The sequence below is a fragment of the Nycticebus coucang genome, chromosome 4 (genome assembly GCF_027406575.1).
Source record: "Nycticebus coucang isolate mNycCou1 chromosome 4, mNycCou1.pri, whole genome shotgun sequence".
Classification (NCBI taxonomy): domain Eukaryota; kingdom Metazoa; phylum Chordata; class Mammalia; order Primates; family Lorisidae; genus Nycticebus; species Nycticebus coucang.
The window spans coordinates 120,168,329-120,190,667 of record NC_069783.1 but is presented as its reverse complement, the minus strand read 5'-3'; the positions used below and the strand labels follow the sequence as shown (position 1 = coordinate 120,190,667).

The window sequence follows — 22,339 nt, the reverse complement described above, 5'->3', positions numbered from 1 at the left end:
CTTGATTAAGTCTAGGGAGAGGGTGTGATTCCAGGTATTGATCTATTTCTTCCGCATTGTCAAATTTCTGGGCATAGAGTTTCTTGTAGTACTTAGTGATAATACCTTGTATCTTTGTGGCATCTGTTATTTCCCCTTTATTATTTTTGATTGAGTTTATTAGAGATTTTACTTTTCTGTTTCTAGTTAATCTGTACAAAGGTTTATTTATTTTATTTTATTTTTCAAAAAACCAACTTTTGTTTCAATTTTCTGAATGATTCTTTTTTTTTTAAATTTCATTAATCTGTGATTTAATTTTAGTTATTTCTTTTGCTGGGTTTGGGATTAGATTATTCTCCTTTTTCCATTTCTCTAAGATGGTTTATGAGTTTGTTGTGCTCTGTTTCTGTTTTTTGAATGTAGGTATCTGATGTGATAAATTTCCCTCTTAGGACCACTTTTGCTATATTGCACAGGTTTTGGTAACTTGTATCATCATTATTATTATGTTTGAGCAATTTAATGATTTCCTCTTTTATCTCTTCCTGAACCCAACTATCATTCAGCATAAGGTTGTTTAATTTCCAGCATAAGGTTGTCTTTGTGTGTGGGTGAATGTTTTTGTGGGAGTTGAGGTCCACCTTTATTATCTTGGAGTCTGAGAAGATACAAGGTATAATTTCTATTCTTTTAATTTTGCTGAGGTTTGATTTATATCCTAGGATATGATCAAATTTGGAGTATGTACCATGGGCTGATGAGAAAAATGTATATTCCTTAGCTTTTGTGGTGTGTTCTGTATATGTCTGTTAATCCCATTTGTTCTAGGGTCACATTTAAGTCCTTTGTATCTTTGTTTAGTTTCTGTTTAGAGGATCTGTCCAGTTCTGTCAGAGGGATATTAAAGACCTGACTATTATGGTGTTATGGGATATGATATTGCTTAGACCCATCAAGGCCTGTTTCATAAATCTGGGAGTATTTAAGATGGATGCATAAATATTTAAAATTAAATGTCTTCTTGTTGTATTGTTCCTTTGACCAGTAGAAAGTGTCCATTTTTGTCTTTCTTTTTTTTTTGGTAGAGACAGTCTCACTGTACCACCCTTGGGTAGAGTGCCATGGTGTCACACGGCTCACAGCAACCTCTAACTCTTGGGCTTACGCGATTCTCTTGCCTCAGCCTCCCGAGCAGCTGGGACTACAGGCACGTGCCACAACGCCTGGCTATTTTTCTGTTGCAGTTTGTCTGGGGGCTGGGTCCGAACTCGCCACCCTCGGCATATGGGGCTGGCACCCTACTCACTGAGCCACAGGCACCGCCCCCCATTTTTGTCTTTCTTAATTTTAGTTGCTTTAAATTTGTTTGTATCTGACAATAAGATCACAATCCCTCTGTTCTTTTGATTTCCATTTATTTGAAATACTGTTTTCCATCCCTTAACCCCAAGTCTTGATTTGCCCTTCAAGGTTAGGTGTGTGTGTCTTCTGTAGACAGCATACAGATGGCCTGTGCTTTTTTATCCAGTCATCCAGCCTGTGCCTCTTCAGTGGTGAATTCAGTCCATTGACATTTATTGAGATAATTGATATATGTGAAGTTCTAGTCATCTCATTTTGTGAAAGTCCATGGTGTAGTTTTATCCTTTGCACCATTGTACAAGCTAAGTTTTGACTTTGGGCTTTTGGGTGTTTACTTTGCTGGTGTTCCATTGTGGTGGTGAGTAATATGCTGTCTGTGAGACTCTCTTAATCCATGGTTTTGGGCACTTATGGAGCTCTTTCAATCTAGAAATTCATGTTTCTTGGGAAATTATTATAAATTATGAATTACTTTATTAATCATTTCCTCTGTATTTTTTGTATTTTCTCTTTCTGAAAGCTCTTGTATTTGGATTTGAATTTCCTGGGTTGCTCCTCTAGTTTAATCTCTTGCTTAACCCCTCATTTTGCAGTTTTGTTTATTTCCTTTACATTCTGGCAGATTTCCTAAACTTTATCTTCTAGACATTTTACTGAGCTTTATCATTTTTGGTATCAGTATTTAAAAATTTCCAACAGCTTTAAAAAAATTATTTTTCTTTTCTGAAATAACGTCCTATCCTTTTTTACTGGTTCCACTATTTTATGTGTTTGAGGATATCAATTATAGGTGTTTTAAAAGTTTTTTTTCTCCCAATGTTGTCTCTTTCCTTCAAGTTACTGTTCTGTTTTTTTTGTGTGTGTCTATAATACCTCATTGGTTTTCTTCACCTGTTTGGTTGACTGTTCTTGTTTCAGTCCATTGTTTAGGAATGGTGGCCAAAAAAACTGTTTGAAATTTCTGAGTTTATAAGTGATGTTTGTTTACTCTACATGTCACTGATCTGGGTTAGCTCTGTGGTTGGGGAACCTCTGATTATGGTATCTTGAAGTGTTTTCTCTGGAGCTGATAAGATATCTCAGAAAAAGACTCTTCTACCGTCATTTCTGGGGGATGAAGGACTGGCTGCCAGCTTTTTGAGTGTTTAGAGGGCAGTGGTGGGGAGAGGGTGGTTCTTGGCCTTTGTTCTATGTATGTTCACCCAGTGCCCTATTTTCACTCAAGTTCTCTGTCTTCTGTTTGTCTGTGTCCCCCAACCCCAGTCTAGGCACCCTTTGTTTTTCTGTCTCCAGAGATTATGCTTCTGATTATTTGCTGGGGTTGAAGAAGGGGGCAATAGCTCAACTCTGTGCAGTAGGGAGAGTACCTGGGCATCTGAGTGCCTTTTAAGCAGACTTTCAACCAGTTTTCCTTATTTTATTAACTCTTGCCTTTCAACTGTACTTCTAGAAATATCTGTATCTAAATTCCTGAGGCTGAGGGGATTATTTGTTAATTGGATTGTATCCCTGCTTTCTCCTTGTCTAAGTTTTCTTAGGTATTACAAGTCTTCTTACCTCTTGAGCATCTACTTCTTAGCTTTCAAAATTTTGATGCTGTCTCCCCTCCTGTTGTATCTAACCTTGTGATTTTATGATTTAAGGTAAAAAAAAAAAAACCCAAAAAACAAAGAAATAAACATCTCTATTGATGTTTTAGAGGGATTTAAGAGAAAGTAAAAGCAGATGTATGTGTTTACTTTGTCATCTTTACCTACAGTTGATTAGTTATGTTTTAACAGAAGTTTTCTATTATATGTGACTTTTTTTCTTCCTTTGAGTTGAAAGGTGATGTAATATGCTTACTATTTAATATATTACCCTGATCTACTACAGTAGTAACCCTATCACGGGAGGAAGTGAGGTTAGGCAGGGATGGAATTTCCTAGTGCATTTTTATGATCACAGCTGCCTTTTCTATACACCATCCCTGCCCAAGATTGATGTTAAGCTAATTGTTCTGTAGTTTTAGGAATCTTTCTTTCAGTTTCTTGAAATTTTGAATTCTTCTGGCTAGCTCTTTGGTTCTCTTGCTGATCATTTAAGATGTCTAATAAGGGTTCTGTCTCAATTGCAAGTTGCCTTTGGGTAGGATGTAATTAGTCTGGGCCAGGAGACTTGAACTCATTTATAGGATCTAGGTCAACTCTATCATTTTACAGGTCCCAAAGCTGAGGCACCATGAGGTGGAGTAGATTTCCTAACATATAGGTAAATTTTTAAAAAACGAGGCCTAGAACCTAAATGTCTTGATCTCTAGACAGTGTTCCTTCCATAATACTGCACCCTAGGTTCATTCTTACCAGTGCCTGTTAGTTTTACTGTTCTATGACCACTAAATGTGGTTTTAACTCTGGGGAGCCATATTGTAAGTATATGTTCTTGGTCACAAAGGATCTGGTTGCACTGGGTCACTGCAAATAAATGAACTCCACTGGGAGATTTTATCAGCTCATTTCCTTCATATTCCAGAAGAATAAGACACTAAAAATCAATATAAATTTTCTTTAAATCACATTCATGGGCTCGGTGCCCATAACATAGTGGTTATGGTGCAAGCCACATACACTGAGGCTGGCAGGTTTGAATCCGCCCCAGGCCAACTAAACAACAATGACAACTGCAACAAAAAAAAATAGCTGGGCTTGTGGTGGGCCCCTGTAGTCCCAGCTACTTGGGAGGCTGAGGCAAGAGAATCGCTTAAGCCCATGAGCTTGAGGTTGCTGTGAGCTGTGATGCCATGGTACTCTACTGAGGGTGACAAAGTGAGACTCTGTCTCAAAAAAAAAAAAGAAAGAAAAAAAGTATTTACTCTGTCTCAAAAAAAATTACATTCATGGACTTAGGAAGTACATTTATCCTGATTTGGTTATAATCTAATTAGAACCTGTCTTAACTGACTATAGAGGTCTTCTGTTTAGGCCAGGGTGTCTCTGCCAGTTAAGTTCAATTTTCTGAAACCTTGACTACCTCTACAACAGATGCCAGCCATTGCTAAGCAAATTTCCTTCCAGCATCTGTGTTAGAATAGTTATTTTCTTGGTTTTGTGTATGTATTTTCTCAGAATTAGTTTGTGCAGATATTGTCTTATGTGATAACATGTAAAAGAAGGTATGTAATTATCTGAGTGAAATAAAGTCTTTTCTAGTCATTGGATGATGTGTGGACACGCTTACACTAGTTTCCTTAATACCTCAGGAAGACTAAAGAAAGATGAACTTTCTTAAATTAGAAAGTTTGGCTATGAGATTTAGTCATTGCCAAATTGAGTTGATGACAGTTTCTTTGTACTATTTTATAATCCTCTAGGGCTAATTTTTACCATTAATTCTATGAAACAGCATGATAGAGTGGAAAGAATTTATGCTTTAAATTCATTATGGTTTAAATTCAGTTATATTAGTGGTCTACCGTTTGCTATCTCTGTGGTATGAGAGAATTATTTATCCTTTGAGTTTAATTTCTTTAGCTGTCTGATGTAAAGATTTGAAATTATGTATGAAGACCCTGGAATGGTGCCTGGTATTAAGTAGGTGCTTAATAAATGATGGTGGTGGTGATTGCTATGTTATATATATATATATGCATACTGGTTTTGTTCCTTATATATTTTAATTTCATCCTTTGATTCTGTTTTTTTAAAACCATGGAATTTTAACTTAAATATATAATTATGGATTGTTTGTCTTTTAGGGAGTGAGAAGTAACTGTGCTTTTGGGATAATTTGTATGTAGAAATATTTGAAAGGTTTGCTTCAAAATTCTGAAATTATTAGGTAAAGAATTTTGTGTCTTAGAAAATTTGTCAGAAATTAGGACAGCAGGACTTGGGGTAGACTTGATTTTTAACTATAAACATGATCATGGCATATGAAGACATTAATTGAATAAACATTCATCATGGGAGTTTTTTTCCCTTGGCTAAACTATTTTGGTCTCATTAAGTTGTCCTTCTTATCAAACATTAATTTGAAATTTAAAACTAAATCTTTGAACATCCATTTTATACTTAGTTACCTCTGTTAGACTTGATTAGTGTTTGTTAACATTTTCCTGTGAAACTGGTATAATGATATTTAATTTTAGCTTTAAAGGAAAGGAAGTAAATTGTTTAAAAATAATTGCACATTTTTCAGTTCTTTTGGCTGTATTAGTTATTTGAAGTGATTTAGTTTGTAGCCTTGCTGTTATGTCACTTGCATTTGTTATATTACCTGTTAGAACAACTTTGTGAAAAACACGTAGCAGGTGGTAGCAGCTTCTCTTTGCTACTGAGAGCATAGAAACACTGATAGGAAGTTAGTGGAAGTGCTAGGATTAGGCAAAACATTCTCCTGAATCAAAGCCAAATATTTTGTCTGCTCAACTGTGCTGGATGTTACAGGTGAAAGTGTTATAGTGAGTAAATTTCTGTGCATAGAATTTCTTGGGGGCTAACTCACCTGATGTCTAAATCTCTGAGACGTCTTAATTTTCTAACCCTTGAAATGTCACTATTAGTGGTTCATATTTATCTAGGTAGTTTTATTCCTTTATTTTCTCTTCCATCTACCTCCGCCCCCCCAAGATCCTTAGACACAGAGCACTATCTTTAATTGAGGTGATAATAAGAAAAGTTGCCTTTTTTATTATTTTTATTTTGTTTCCTTCTTTGACATTTATTTGAAGATGTTAGCCTTTCTGATTAAAACACACATGCTGTTTTTATTTGAAGAAACAGAGGAAATTGTAAGATAGAAAAATGGACAAAGTGTATGAGCAGACAACTCAAAGTAGTAGTATTGTTAATATGATGGTTTTTCACATGTGTTAGATATTGTCTTAAGTGCTTTATGTGATTGCTAACTCATTTAATCAACAACCCTGTAAATACTATTATCTTCGTTTAACAAGTGATGCAGCTGAGGGACAGTGGTTAAGTAACTTGCTAGGTACTTATAGCTAGTAAGTACAGACCTAGGATTCAAACCCAGGAAGGCTGGCCTCAGATTATAACTCTGATCAAATATGTCTTAATGATTTCTTCCAAGCAGAATGAGGATTCTAAATTAGTACAGGGACATATCCTTCTATTAAATTGGCAGGTATTTTAAAAGACATGTAATTTGGAAGGTGGTTATTTGTATTGAGGGGACAATTAATTGAAAAGCCATGTGGGGGTGGCATCCTGTGGCTCAGTGGGTAGGGCGCCGGCCCCATATACCAAGGGTGGTGGGTTCGAATCCAGCCCTGGCCAAACTGCAACAACAACAACAACAACAAAAATAGTCGGGTGTAGTGGCGGGCGCCTGTAGTCCCAGCTACTCGGGAGGCTGAGGCAAGAGAATCGCTTAAGCCCAGGAGTTGGAGGTTGGTGAGCTGTGATGCCATGGCACTCCACCCAGGGCAATAAAGTAAGACTCTGTCTCAAAAGAAAAGAAAAGGAGTGTGGTAGCACTCATAATGCGTCTTAAAGTACTCATTCTTTGGTAATTCTTTATCAAGCAGTCTCTTCTAAGGAAATAATAAAGAAAATAATGTTCAAGGATGTTCTTCAATTGTAATAATTATAATAGCATAAAAAAGGAAGATTTTCCAGTTGTTATGGGATGGTTAAGTTATTCCTCAGTGAATACAATATGTAAACAATAAAAATTGTTTTTGAAGAATAACTAGTAATGTATAAAAATATTTATAGTAAGTGAAAAAGGGCACAAAACTGTGCAGTGTGGTTCTAACTTTCAACATGTATATGTACAGAAGAACAGGAAGGACTTGCAGTAAGATGCTAATAATTATTTCAAGTGTATTTATGCTTTATTATTTTTTAGCATTTTACAGTGACCATGTAGTACTTTTTATAGTTAGAGGAAACCAAGTGTCACACAGGGACAGTCTTAACTGTTGACAATACCAGCTTTTACTAAGAATGTTCCTTAAAGATTAGATTTAGTAGGTCCCATACTGTCAAGAATAAGTTAATAACTTTCAGATAGTTTTAGTTTGGATGTTATCCTTGTAACTTTTTTTCTTTTGATTGTGAAACCTTCTTTATTTGGATTGAAGAAATATGATTTTTTTCTTTTAAATGTGATCTTTGTAGTGATAGATTGTTTTAGTACTTTAAATTTGTTTTAGTTGTGTTGATAGAAGATATGACTACCTACCCAGTGCTATTTGTTTGAGAAAACACCTTGTTGACAAAAATTATTGATCTTGTGTGGAAGGGGAAAAATGAGTTAGGATTGAATACGAGGAACACACAGGCTATTTGGTACAGAATTTTCCTATAAGTTGATTTTACTATCAATTTTGAATATATAATTGTAGTTTACAGTTGCATAAGTAGGATCCAGCTTTTGTTTGTGTTGAAATATCTTGAAGTTTAGTTCTGAAAACCTAAGATTTAAGTAATCTTAAAATATATGTAATAGGAGCAAAGATAACAGTATTTTGTTCTATGCTGTTTTAAAGTTCTCATGTTTTGAAATGTGTTTAAAAACAAAAGACCGAACTACATTAGAGATTTGTTATAGAAACAAAGCTTTTCTGGGTTGCAGTGTGTTAAATAACATGAAAAATTGCTGATAACTTGGCATTAGTTTTGTAAGCAACTTCTTCCTAAATGTTAGCCTTGTATCGTTCATGATGAAGCACTATGGTACTGCATGCTGATTCCCTGATTAAAAAGGATTTACACAGCTATGACTTAATAATAAAAAAAAGGATTTAAACTGTAGCTTCTGAATAGGAAGAAATTGAAGAAATCCTTTGAAAGAAATGATTTCCTTATCGATTTTTTATTTTATTATTTTTTGTAGAAGTCTTGCTATATTGCCCAGGGTGGTCTCAAACTCCTGGACTTAAGTTATTCTCTTACCTTGGCCTGGGAAAGCTCTGGGATTACAGCCAAGAGCTACTATGTATGCCTAGCCAAATTATTTCAATTCTACAAACTTACTTTTAAACTCTTACCTGATTTCTAAACATAATTTATGGTTTAAATGATGAATAATATTATGGAACATAGTTTTATGCATAGGGGTTGTTATAGTAAATGTTTAGGCAAGTAAAATGGTTCGTCAGGAAATGATTATTGGCTTGTTTTGTTTTGTCCTTTAACATAGAGACATCTTGATAGGAATTAGCTTTTCCTCCCTCTGAAATTAAGAAGGATTGTACATTCTTCATGGGAGAAATCTTAGTAATGGGGGTTAGTGTATTTTAGTATATTTGCTTTTCTGTATGGAAGCCTGGTTTTAGTGGTCTGTAGGTAAAAATAAAAATCAAAACTTGAAATTTTCTTATCTTTTTCCAGGCTGAACTCACGGGAATCAAATGGCGTAGGTACAATTTTGGAGGGCATGGGGACTGTGGACCCATAATTTCAGCCCCAGCCCAAGATGATCCAATCCTGTTAAGTTTCATCCGCTGCCTGCAAGCCAACCTGCTGTGTGTATGGCGTCGTGATGTCAAACCAGATTGCAAAGAGTTATGGATATTCTGGTGGGGAGATGAGCCCAACCTTGTGGGTGTAATACATCATGAACTGCAGGGTAAGGTTTTTGCTTTCTCTTAAAAATTATTTGCATCACATGTTTTAAAAACAATGGTAACATTTGAAAAGGTTATTAAGACTTGCATAAAAGAAACATTTCAAGTGTCTAATGGGTGTGTCTCTCAAAAAGAATGTCCTTGTTCTCACCCCTCTTTTTTCCACCCCCATTTGTTCAAGCTTTCTTGTCCTTTCCCAGTCATGCAGAGAATCAGAATCTTGTGAACCACTATTACCAAATAAAGTATTGTGTCCCCTGGGTGTGCTGGGGTAGAAACAAGGGTAAGATCCAGGGTTGATAGTGATAGTGATAGTGAATTGTGAGTAATTAATAAGACAGTGAAATGAACAAAATTGGTTTTTCTTTGGTGGCTTTTGTGATTCGTTGACAGGTGGAAAATTGATAAATGATGTAGAAACTTATTAGTAAACTTTTTTTGCACAAAATTATGAGATGACACTGGATGGCATTTTGAAGAGAGATTAATGTAAAGGATCTGGTCTGATTTTGGTGTAGCATATTTTCCCTTGGTTTGTTCCTGCTTTTTATTTAAGTAGGCAATTTCAGGAAATATTGGATAGCTCTAGTGTTGGATAGTTTTTAACTTCAGATTATTACGTCTGATATCTGGAAACTTTGAATTAATATGAAAGTTTCATTATTGTAAGCTGCCTTGTATTTTTTGCGCAGATTAATAACCAGGGAAAATTTTATCAATATTTTTTAGATTGCTGGTAGACGTTTTTACCTCTTTATCTAAATGTGTCTATCTAATATGCTAAGCAAGTTTTCCAAATCAAGACTAGTTCTTGATTTAGTCAGAGTATTAACTCCTTTGACTTAGTCTCCTACAACCAACTTTTATTATCTCTAGATTACATTTTGCTAATTTGTGGTTGAAAAATTTCAGGTAATGTTTGGAATGTTTTGCTAAGCGGTATTTTTAATACTTTTTAAAGGTAGGAGTAAAACTAACTTTAATGTATATTTGAGGGTCTGTTCTAAAGCTTCTAGATTTGCCTAAAGAATTTCCTGCTAACTTGTACTTGACACCTTCCTAGTTTTTCTTGGCAGCCATTTTTTATCTGTGATATCTCCTGCCACAGCAGCCAGAGGGCAGTAAACCACAATGGACTAATTGAGCTGTTTACCTTAAGGTTCATTTATCTATTCAACTCAGACTTTTCTGTTGTTATTTTTTAGGGTATTTGAATTATCAATATAAGAGCCCATTCTGGGTGAGACTGCTTTCCTTAGCAAGATCTCATAACTTAACATTCATCTCAAAACTATCTTATGTAGTTAGTAGTTAACACAGGTAAAATTAAGAGTTTTAGAACATCTGGATTCTATGTATCAGAATTTGCAAAATAAGGTATCTCCTAGAAGATACTTATAATATTTTTGTTTGTTTATGTAAATATTAAAACATATATTTTTGAGCTCACTCGGTGCGCTGCTGCCGGGAAGTGGCTATACTATGTCGGGCCCTTTTGAAGAGCGCAGTGGGGTGGTTCCATGCGGTACCCCGTGGGGCCAGTGGTACCAGACGTTGGAGGAGGTGTTCATTGAAGTTCAGGCGCTGCCAGGCAGTTGCGCCCAGGATATCCAGTGTGGTCTGCAGAGCAGGCATGTGGCGCTGGCCGTGGGTGGCTGCGAGATCCTCAAGGGCAAACTTTTGATTCTACAATAGCTGATGAGGGAACATGAACTTGGGAATCTGAATATGCAGCTGATCCTTGGGTACAAGACCAAATGCAGAGAAAGCTTACATTAGAGAGATTCCAGAAAGAAAATCCTGGTTTTGACTTAAGTGGAGCAGAAATCTCAGGAAACTACACTAAAGGTGGACCAGATTTCTCAAACCTTGAAAAATAACCAGTGTTTTTTTGCCGCATTCAGTGGATTTTAGCAGATATTGCCAACTTAATCATAGGAACAGATTACGTGGTGGAAGAAAAATGTGGATGCCTACAGTTAACAAATTGCAAAATATATTTTAAATGGTTCTAAAAATTGCATTCAAGTATGATTTACATAGGAAACATGTCCTGTGGGAACTACTGTATGGCTATATGGTAACTTTTTTTTGGACTTGTTTTTGCTCAGCATGAAATTTTATATGCTATATTTTACTAATTTAACCATATTTTTAATACAAAAAAATTAGGGTAGACCATGTGAAATGAAAGAGTGCTATCAGGTAATACTAAGTTTTCTTTTGATAAGTGTGGTGTTCAATAAAGTTTTCTAAATAGGAAAAAAAAACATATATTCTTATTTTTTAAAAATATTTTAAACATGTAGTAGGGGTATATAGCATTTTTCCGTTTGTTTTGGTTTCATTCTCATTTTTCACAATTATTTCTGACTCTCATTTTCCATTTTTCTACTCTGTATAAATCCCTTATATTTTAACTTTTTGCTTTGCTCTTTGTTACCAGCACAAGGCATCATTTTGTAATGATGAGGAAACTGTCAGTTGGGCTTATTTTATTCATGTGTAGAGTGAGGTTATTTATAACAACAAACAGATGATCAGTATTCTTTGAAATAGCTTACTATTGTATTATTTCTCATAGGCTTTGTTATTGAGTTAACAAAAAGATACAAGCTTTTACAATTTCTTTCTTTCTTTTTTTTTTTTAAGAGACCTAGTCTCACTTTTTTTGCCCTTGGTGGAGTGCTGTGATGTCACAGCTCACAGCAACCTCCAGTTTTTGGGCTTAGGTGATTCTCATGCCTCAGCCTCCTGAGTAGCTGGGACTACAGGCTCCCGCCACAACACCCGGCTATTTTCTTTTGTTGTTGTTGTTGCAGTTTGGCTGGGGCCAGGCTTGAACACACCATCCTCCGTATATGGGGTTGGTGCTCTAATCACTGAGCCACAGGCACTGCCCCCCTTAAATTTAATAGTTGCTTTTGATTTAGATTGCACATACTTAGAATCATTAAGACTTATTTTTAGATTGCTTTGAAAATTTACATTAATACTGCATTTAAATTAGAAAATTAGGACAGCATAGAATTGCCAAAGAGAATGGAGAAGTAAAAATCCTGAAGTCTAAAACCATTTTAATAATAGATGTTTTATGTGTAAATGAAGTTGGTAGTATATTAGTAGGTAACTCAGGCCTTTTTACTTAACAGTATATTGTAAATTTCTTTTGAGATTGAAAATGGTACAAACTGGTTATCCTTTCTGTCCTACTAGGAAAATATCACAGTGATAGAATAGTTATAACTTCACGAGTGCTTCTGCTTTTTTTTAATATGTTGAATTTTGAGAGAGTTATTAGAACCAATCATATGAAATGTCCATTTTTATAGGTAAAGGTGGTTGAAAGGGTAATTTTTTTTTTTTTTTTTTTGAGACAATCTTACTTTGTCACGTTTGGTAAAGTGCTGTGGTGTCATAGCTCACAGCAACCTCAAACTCTTGGGTTCAAGTGATCCTCTTGCTTTAGCCCCCCAAGTAGCTAGCTGGGAATACAGGCACCTGCCACAATGCCCAGCAGTTTTTTTAGAGAGGAGGTCTCGCTCTGGCTCAGGCTAGTCTCGAATCTGTGAGTTCAAGCAGTCCACCTGCCTTGGTCTCCCAGAGTGCTAGGATTACAGGTGTGAGCCTCCGTGCCTAGCTGAAAAGGGTAATATTATGTAGTTCAATCTAATATTGGAAAATATCTGAGGCCTGATTAGAAAAATGAGTGGCATAGAGACAACTTTGTTTTAAATAAGTAGAAATATGGCAGGGAACGCAATCATAAAGAAAAACGAAGGCTACAAAGGGAGTATTTTAATTAGTAGCCATCTAAATCGAGAATATTTTGGAATCTATTTAATTCTCTAATATATTTGAGTCCTTTTGTTTTGGTTAAATTAAATTATAGCAGAATCCTATTAGCAGGCTTTAGTATTAAGTCTGACATTACCATTATTGGTAAAATTCTTATTTACAGGGCTGTTTTACTGTTCTTTAATTTTGCTTTTTAGTTACATTATTTGGTATTTCCTTTATCTTTATAGGGTACCCAAATAGCATACTACTAAGAAACATCACAATAACATGTAATACCAAAGCAGCCATCTTGAATTTAAATCTATAAAATATCCCTGTAAAGGAGAATAATTCTAACAAAATAATTCTAAAATATACTCATGTTTGTTTTATGATACTACATTTTTTGTTTAAATGCTTAAAATATCTATGAAATAGTCTGGGAAAAGACTGTAACGCATTTATAGTCTGTATCTGTCTTTGGATAAGTACTTTGGGCTTTTGTACTGTTTATATTGTATGGTATCGAGGTTTAGAGCATGGGCTCTGGATTGCTTGGGTTTGAATGCCTTCATGTTCACTTATTAGCTATGTATTCTTTGTTAGATTATTTGACTGACCTGTGCCTCAGTTTCCTCATTGTGAATTGGGATACAAGGTTTAAAAAGGTTAAAAAATACTTAGCAGCATATAAAGCAGTTTATCTATAATTGTAACTACGGCTGCTCTTCCTAGGATGACAATTAACTCCTACATGATAATTACGACGTTTTGGTAGTTTTTAAACAATTGGTTCTGTATTTCACCTAGTGCTTACTAATGTTCATCTAATATTAATTTTTATGTATACTTTTTGGTTGAAGTGACTATTTTTGATTTTTAATGTTTGGGTAGAATAATTGGAAATGATAAAACCAATTTTTAGAGTAGTGAAGAATATTCCTACTTGGATGAAATTTGTCTTAATTTATGCTATAAAAAATTTCATAGTAAACTAAGTTATATTATGAAGACTTCAATACTTTAAGATTTGACACTGTGGGATCTCTGTAAGGTAGAATTACAACTTCTTCCCATAGTAGTGTTAATGCAGGGTACATACTGAATATGTGTGTATGTTCATTTTGGGGTATGTGTTCATCCGTCTCCATCCTTATGTCCAGATGAGTGCCTCTCCCTGTAGATCCAGTTATAGGGTTTTGATGTAATCCCTACCCTTCACAAGATTTTAGTCAAAAAAGGATATAAGACAAGCACACAAATATATAGAAGGCTGATAATGTAAGAACATAAAAGAAGTGGACAAGGTTGACTGCTTTTCTAATAGGCAAAGGCTCAATTCTAGGACATAAGTTTCAGGCAGTTCTATAAACTTGTAACAGGACCACTGTGAACCCTATTGCCATGGTAGCTACCCTTCATAGTTTCTGGTCCATTTAGTCAACCTGTGCATTTAGCAGGAACTTTGATTAGTGCTACATATGTAAAATGAGTCTTCATTGTTAAAGAGCTTGCAGTCTCATTGGGAAGGTAGCTAAATGAGTCTCTAATTCTGACACAATGGAGTAAGTGCTATAAATGATTTAAATTATGAGATCTTGCAGTAGTATCACATTTAGCCTTGAAAATTGGAGGGGAGATGATGGGGGAAGCCCAGACTTGGTGAAGCATGGGGTGACTTTTTATTATACCTTTACTGTTTTGGCTTGACTAAATAATTCCCTACATTTTCAATTTGAATTTAAGATTAATAACAGTATGCTAAGTTGACTTCTAATCTACCAAACAAAATCGTACTAAAAAACACAATCTTAGGGCGGTGCCTGTGGCTCAAAGGAGTACGGCGCTGGCCCCATATGCCAGAGGTGGAGCGTTCATAACCCAACCTCAGCCAACAAAAACAAAAAACACAATCTTCTCTCCATTTCTTCTTCTGTTAGTCAGTGGTGGGAAATTCCAAGTATAGACCTCAAAGGTCTAGAGATTGCTTGTCCCAAGGCATTGAGAGTCCCTGATCCAGAAGGAAGAAGTATCAGACACAGCTAGTATGTGGTAAAGAATGTTTGATGTATAAGTGAATGAAACCTATTTTATGTGGCCCCAACAAAGCATATGGTATTGTACTCTCAGGTTGAATTATAATTAATTTGCAAAATTTTAAAATGATTTGATAAAGTGAGAAAATTGAAATTGAATTATTATAATTTCTGGTTTTAATTCCCAAGGGGGTACAGTTATCCAATTTATTTTATTTATTTTCTACCAAAAAAATTTACCACTAAATATGCATTATCTGTAATTTCAAAGTTTTTTTTTTTTTTTGGTAGAGACAGAGTCTCACTGTACTGCCCTCTGGTAGAGTGCCGTGGCGTCACATGGCTCACAGCAACCTCTAACTCTTGGGCTTATGCGATTCTCTTGCCTCAGCCTCCCGAGCAGCTGGGACTACAGGCGCCCGCCACAGCGCCCGGCTATTTTTTTGTTGCAGTTCAGCTGGGGCTGGGTTTGAACCCGCCACCCTTGGTATATGGGGCCGGCGCCCTACTCACTGAGCCACAGGCGCCGCCCAATTTCAAAGTTTTATTTATCAGGTCTGGTGTGGTGGGAGGTGCCTGTAGTCCTGAGTAGTTGGAAGTCTACCACTGGAGGGTATCTTGAGCCTAGGAGTTTGAGGTTGGAATGAGCAATCATCGTGCAGTTGCTCTCCAGCCTAGATACCAGAGTGAGACTTGGTCTGTTTAAAAAACAAAAAGAAAACCCAAACCCCAATAATTCATAAATAAATAATAATAAATTATAGCAAGAACACATTTGTACAGTCTAAAAATGGTTATCAAAGTGTCAAAATTAGAACTCTTAGGAATTGACTTCATTGTCAGTGTAGGGACAGATTGGTAGTTGCTACCCTTTGTTGTATATTTAGAGACATATTTAATTTTAGCATTTTTTACAGTGCTGCCACCTATGTCAGGAGGTGTAGGCCATTGTAAAAACAGCATTAGACGTTAGAGAACTAGGAAAAATGGATCTGATAATTTAAGACACTAATACTGAACTAATTGCCAGCTTTAGGAGAAGGAAGTAGGGCATTTTGTAGGGGTGTGAAAAGGCTGAGAGAAGGGAATAGGGAGCAGGTTCCTTAGTATTAATGTTCTAATCTACACCTATAGATTGTAATCTGTAGTTCTAAGTGATGGATGATGTAATGTAACCTTTGTTTAGATATCTCCTAGGAAGAACGAACTCCTTCACTCTCCCCATCTTTTTATTTTGAAGAATATTTACACACACATGCATATTCCTTTTTTTCCAAATAAGTATTTGAAAGTAATTTTTACACTTCATGAACAAAATATTTCAAGTCCTATGAGAATGTGGGACGTTTTCCTTCATAACCATAATGCTATCCTCACACTCAAGAAATTCAAAAGTGATATAATCAAATTATCTAATATTCAGTTCATATTTAGCTTTCTCCAATTGTTCCAATAATAGCTTCATAGTTTACTTTCTCTGATGTATTTTCTCTTCTAATTTGGAACATTCTCCAAGTTATCTCTTTTTTTGTTTGGCTCTTCAGTGATACTGATAGTTCTTGAAGGAAGTAGTTCTATTGTCGTGTAAAATGCTCCATTTTTTGAATTTGTCTCATTAGAGTCAGGTTAAACATTCTTGGCAAGAATATTGAGTAGGTGATTTTGTGTATTTGCCATGGCATCACATCAGAGGCACATCACGTCAGTTTGTCCTAATATTGATGGTGTTAATTTTGATCATTGGTGAAGATAGGCCAGATTTCTCCTTTGTAAGGGTATTTTTTTCTTTTGTAAATATTAAGTAAATGTAAGGTGAAAGTTTGATATTGTATGAATATCCTTTTCCTCAAAAGAGCCTAATTGTTTACCCCTTAAGCCAACAGAACAATCTGCTTCTATAAAAGCAGGAAAAAATTGAAATGAACAGTCCATTCTTAAGTCACAGGAGAGGTGAAGAGGAGAAGAAAGGAGAAACATTTGAAGGTCTAGCAAAGGCACATTGTGATAGCAAAGTCAGACTCTCAAAATTAACAACTTCTATTGCTTAGCATACTAAAAAGGAATGTTAATGTTGAATTTTTCTAATATCATAGACATTAAATATGGAATATATTCAATGTAGGAATATATTATTGTGTATTTTAGAGTCTGAGCTTCCAGTTGATTTGTGGTGATTTCTGATTGTTTGAATAAATTAAATAATTATAATCGATATTATAAATGGGTCTATCATCAACTGAAAAAATTGCTTTCTGAGAAATTAATGACTCTTTTACTTATATAATTGATAGGAATGAAATTATCTTTAGGTAAAATGTCATTCAGTTTGAAAATTTATTCTGAGGAGAAAATCTGATTCTGACCTTTTTTCACTCTGTTATCTTTTTTATTATTGGTGGTGAATTTGTAAATCATTGAAATTAATCTGAGCGAATCAGAAAATATTATTTTAAACATTATTTGGGCTTACTTACAAGTTTAGAATTTTTGTGGTTTTGGAAATATGAATTATATTGTGCACCATAGGTGTGTACTATTTTATGAATCGATAACACCATTTTAAAAATTGTTAACACAGTGTACCTGAAAAGTAAATTTAATTTTACCTTTTATATTTGTCATTATTTTGTGGGAACAATAGAAAAATACATTTGTATTTCATGAGAAAAAAAGTACTTTGAAGAGAAATACATATCCAGTGGTAAATAGTAGCTAGATCTTGAATAGTTTATAAAAGTATAGCTTAATTCTACTTGGATCTAAATTATTCAAGTCCTGATATAAGTTTTCTGCTTCTTTTAATAATTATAATTACTGTTTTCCCCTCTTTTATTTTGAAAGAATTAGACAAAGTTAAAAAACGTAATATTTTTCATTGTTTGAGGATAATCTAAATGATTGTAGTGCATAGTTGCTTAAATATTAGACTTAATGATTATATCCTTAAAAGAAAAAATAGAATACTTATTAGATAAACATACATTCATATTATAAATTATGATAAGACTATAATGACTTCAGAATTATTTCATGTGAAGAATAGAAAAAGATCTAGTGAATTAGAATTATTAAGCTAAATGTACTTGAAATTGAGAGAACAAGCTAAAGTCTAACTTTTGAATGTGAATAAAGTCAATGTGTTACTACAAGCAACTTACTGAACCATGTAATTAGTTTTTTCTGTGAAAAATGAGACATTTATATTGAGGTTGTGGTGAAATATGTAAAGGGGCTTATATTCTAATGATATGAACATTAAACAATTGATAAAATATTATAATTTAAAGATTGTTGCTTTGAGGGAAGAGTTTAATCTGTTGATGGGAGGGGAATCTGTATATTGGGAAGTATAAGCAGTGTGGTCTCATCTTTTTGCATTGATATAAAGTCACCTACTTGTATAAGGTGAACCTTGTAAAATCTCCTTTAATGAGGTAGTAGAGTCAACACTGGAACAAATAAGGTTGAAAATGGACTGAACACGAGGTAAACTGTTGTTTGGTGTATTATAGTCTTTCTTTTTTTTTTGATGAGAGTAATTTTAGTGATGAATATATGATACTCTAGCCCTTTGATGCTCTTAAGTCTTCAGTGTCATCCCTCCACCCCCGAAAACTTTTTGGCACCAGGGACCATAATAAAGTGAGTCACACAATTTTTTTGGTTTCACAGTGAATATAAATGTTATGTTTACACTATACTGTAAAGTGTGCAGTATTGTCAGGAACAGTGTATTAAATACATAACCTTAATTAAAAATACTTCTGCTAAAAGTGCTAACGATCAGTTGAGCTTTCAGCAAGTTGCAGTCTTTTTGCTGGTGGAGAGTCTTGTGGCCATGTGGGTAGCTGCTGACTAATGAGCATGGTGGTTGTCAAAAGTTGGGTGACTGTGGCAATTTAAAACAATAAGATGGCCAGAAAGTTTGTGACATTGATCGACAGGTGATGCTGTTTGATAGCTAGCATTTTACCCATAGTAGAGCTTCTTTCAAAATTGGAGTTAAAAAGAAATTGGAGTCCGTCTTCTTAAGCCCTGCTGCTAGATTATCAAATGGGTTTATGTAATATTTTAGATCCTTCCAGTGTTCACACAGGAGTAGATTCCGTATCAGGAAACCACTTTCTTTGCTCATCCGTGAGAAGCAATGCATCATACAATTAAAGTTTATCATGAGATTGCAGCAATTCAATCATATCTTCAGGTTCCACTTCTAATTTTAGTTCTCTTGCTATTTCCACCATATCGGTAGTTACTTCCTCCACTGAAACCTTCAACCCCTTCAAGTTATCCTGCAGGGTGGGAATTAACTTCTTTCAGACTCCTATTAATGTGATATTTTGTCATCCTCTTGTGAATAACAAATGACATTAAGAATGTTGAATCCTTTCTAGAGTTTTTCAATTCATTTTGCCCAAATTGATCACAGGAATCACTATGGCAGTTCTAGCTTTATGGAATGTATTTATGAACAAGACTTGAAGGATGAAATTACTCCTTGATCCATGGGCTGCACGTTGCATGAAAATAACATTAATCTTGTATCTTTCCATCAGAGCTCTTGGGTGATGAGGTGCTTTATCAGTGAGCAGTAATAGTTTGAAAGGAATCTTTTTTTTTTTTTTTTGTTTGAGCTGTAGATCTCAACAGTGGGTTTAAAATATTCTGTAAACCATACTGTAAACAAATGTGTGTTCATCATCTAGTCTTTTTGTTCTGTTCATAGAGCACAAGCAGAGTGGATTTAGCATAATTCCTAAGGGCTTTAGGACTTTTGGAATGGCAAATGAGCGTTGGCTCCAGTTTAAAGACACCAGCTCTATTAGCCCTTAACAAAAGAATCAGTCCATCCTTTGAAATTTTGAAAGTAGGCATTGACTTCTTTCATTTCCAGGATGAAAGTCCTATATGGCATCTTCTTCCAGTATGAGGTTGTTTTGTCTGCTTTGTTAAGTCTGTTGTCTAGTGTAGCTGCTTTCATCAATTATGTTAGGCAGATCTTCTAGACAACTTGCTGCAGCTTCTACATCAGCATTTGCTGCTTCATCTTGCACTTTTGGGTTGTGGAGCTGTTTCTTTCTTTAAACCTCAAGAAACAACTTCTGCTAGCTTTCAAGTTTTCTTCCACAGCTTCCTCACCTTTATCAACCTTCATATGTATGTAAAATTGAAGAGAGTTAGAACTTTGCTCTGGATTATGCTTTGGCGTAAGGTAATATTGTGGTTGGTTTGATGTTCTATGTAGAGAATTTTCCTTCTCTATGAATGCAAAGAACTTTTCCTTTGCATTTACAACTTAGCTGTTTGCTAGGAGCCCTAGCATTTGACCTACTGTGCCTTTGACATGCCTTTTTCATCAAGTTTAATCAGTTGTACATTTTGATTAAAAGTGAGAAACATCTGACTCTTCACTTGAGATCAGCGGTTCTCAACCTGTGGGGTGTGACCCCTTTGTAACAATGAAAATACATCCTGCATATCAGATATTTACATTACGGTTCATAACAGTAGCAAAATTATAGTTATGAAATAGCAATGAAAATAATTTTATGGTTGGGGGGTCACCACAACATGAGGTACCGTATTAAAGGGTTGCAGCATTAGGAGGCATTGGGAAAGTTGAGAACCACCTTAGAGGCAATTGTAGGGTTATTAATTGGCCTAAATTTCAGTATTATTCTGTTTCAGGGAATAGGGAGGCCTGAGGAGAGGGAGAAAGATGGGGGGTGGGAGGAATGACTGGTTTATGGAATAGTCAGAACACAGGCAACATTTAAGGATTAATTTCTCCATCTTATGAGTATGGTTTGTGCTGCCGCCAAACAATTACAGTAGTAACATCAAAGATCACAGATCACTGTAAAAGATGTAATAATAATGAAAAGGTTTGAAATATTGTGAGAATTACTAAAATGGCACACAGTGACCCAAGGTAAGCACATGCTGTTGGAAGAATGGTGCCCAATAGACTTGTTTGACCCAGGGTTGCCACAAATTTTCAATTTGTAAAAAATGCAGTATCTGCAAAGCTCAATAAAGTGAACTGTAACAAAATATGGTATGCCTGTATATTATTGAGGTAATTGAAAAGGTAGAATTACCTGTCTGTTGTCATTAGAGATCTTTTCTTTCTTCCCTTCTCTTTTTATAGATCTATTTTCATAGGTCCTGTTGTTAAAAAATCGATATACCTAGCAAAAGAGTGGGATAGCTTTTGGGTGAAGCAGGAGGTGGTTGCTTAGGCTACCATTTAGTTGTGTTGTTGCATAAGGTTTCTGGATCTGTTTAAAATATGGTTTATAGGGCGGCGCCTGTGGCTCAGCGGGTAGGGCGCCGGTCCCACATGCCGGAGGTGGCGGGTTCAAACCCAGCCCTGGCCAAATTAAAAAAAAATAAAAAAATAAAAAAAAAAAAATAAAATTAAAAAAAAAAAAAATAAAATATGGTTTATAGATCCGTGCTTAACTTTCTGTGAGTAATTGAAAAGTATTTACAAATGGTTTCCATTTGGCTTTGTTTTGTAACATTTAAGGAAATTGAAATTAGAACTTTGTATATTCAACCATGGGTATCACTGGGAGCTGGAATTTTTAAAATCTTAAAAAAAAGGTCTTGGTGGTAGAAATAACACATAAATATGCCCCTACCATCCAGACAGTATAGAAATATGTTTTAAGTACTAAAGAATTGTGAAGTTAGATTCTTTTGCTTTAAACATGTCCTGACTGAGCTGCTGTCCTCATGCTGCCTGAAGAGATTCTCATTTAATATCATTCTGGCTAGTAAGTGTTTGATAATTTTCTTTAAAGCTCCATCTATGTAAATATTTTTGAACAATTTTCTATAAGTAGAGGGCTACATACCTATTTCTTATAAACCCAACATTGATAAAATGCACTCTTTGTATAATTGGGTCTTGTTTTGATCCTGGCTCTTTTCATATTGTCATTTGGCAGTGATTTCAACAGAATAAGCATTATCCTCTTGAGGCCCATCTAGGATTGAACTAAAGGGCTTCTACAATATCCACATGATCATACAATTAGTTCTCTCCCCCCCCCCCTTTTGTGCTCTGTAATAATGTAACTGAATATGAGCTAGTTGCCAGGGTATTGTGGTGGAATAATACCCCTGCAGTTTGTAGTTAATCATGCAGCAGAACTAGCCTGATTTTTTTTTTTTTAAAAAGCACAAGATAAAAATTGGATAAAGATGAAGTGTCTGTGTTGAAAAAGATTATATGTATACAGTGATAAAGTGAAGGTTAAAGTGCTCATAAATTTGTCATTGGTAGTCTCTTTTCTCCTATTCAATATAATGTCATACAAAGATCTCCTTTTTAAAAAATTCTTTGGTCTCTTGACTTTTCTATCCTTGGGGTGGGTGAGGCTTTGTGCTCATCTTCTTGACGTCTTACTCTCAGAAATCAGAAGGAAATTAGTAAATATTTGTGGGATGACTCCCTGAATAGGGGAAGTGTGGACCTCTTCAAGATGAGTTCGTTAAGATTATTTTATTTTTCACAGGTAATCTTAAACCTATTTAAAAGTAAGCTGTTCTGGTGTTTGCTATTTATAGGAAGGAAATATAGTTTATAGGCAAAATT

At 35.1% G+C, this 22,339-nt stretch overlaps 1 protein-coding gene and 1 pseudogene across 2 annotated transcripts in view; both read left to right on the top strand.

Annotated features, from left to right (window-relative positions):
* Window positions 1–22,339, top strand: part of MED13L (mediator complex subunit 13L) — a 332,646-nt gene that overhangs the window by 29,954 nt on the left and 280,353 nt on the right. The window contains exon 2 of the mRNA XM_053586925.1: window positions 8,682–8,919. Coding sequence (XP_053442900.1) covers window positions 8,682–8,919 — 238 coding nt within the window. The remainder of the gene's footprint in view (window positions 1–8,681; window positions 8,920–22,339) is intronic.
* LOC128583070 (nudC domain-containing protein 2-like) lies at window positions 9,846–11,187 on the top strand (annotated as a pseudogene). Its single transcript, XR_008379375.1, has one exon. The product of XR_008379375.1 is annotated as a nudC domain-containing protein 2-like (transcript).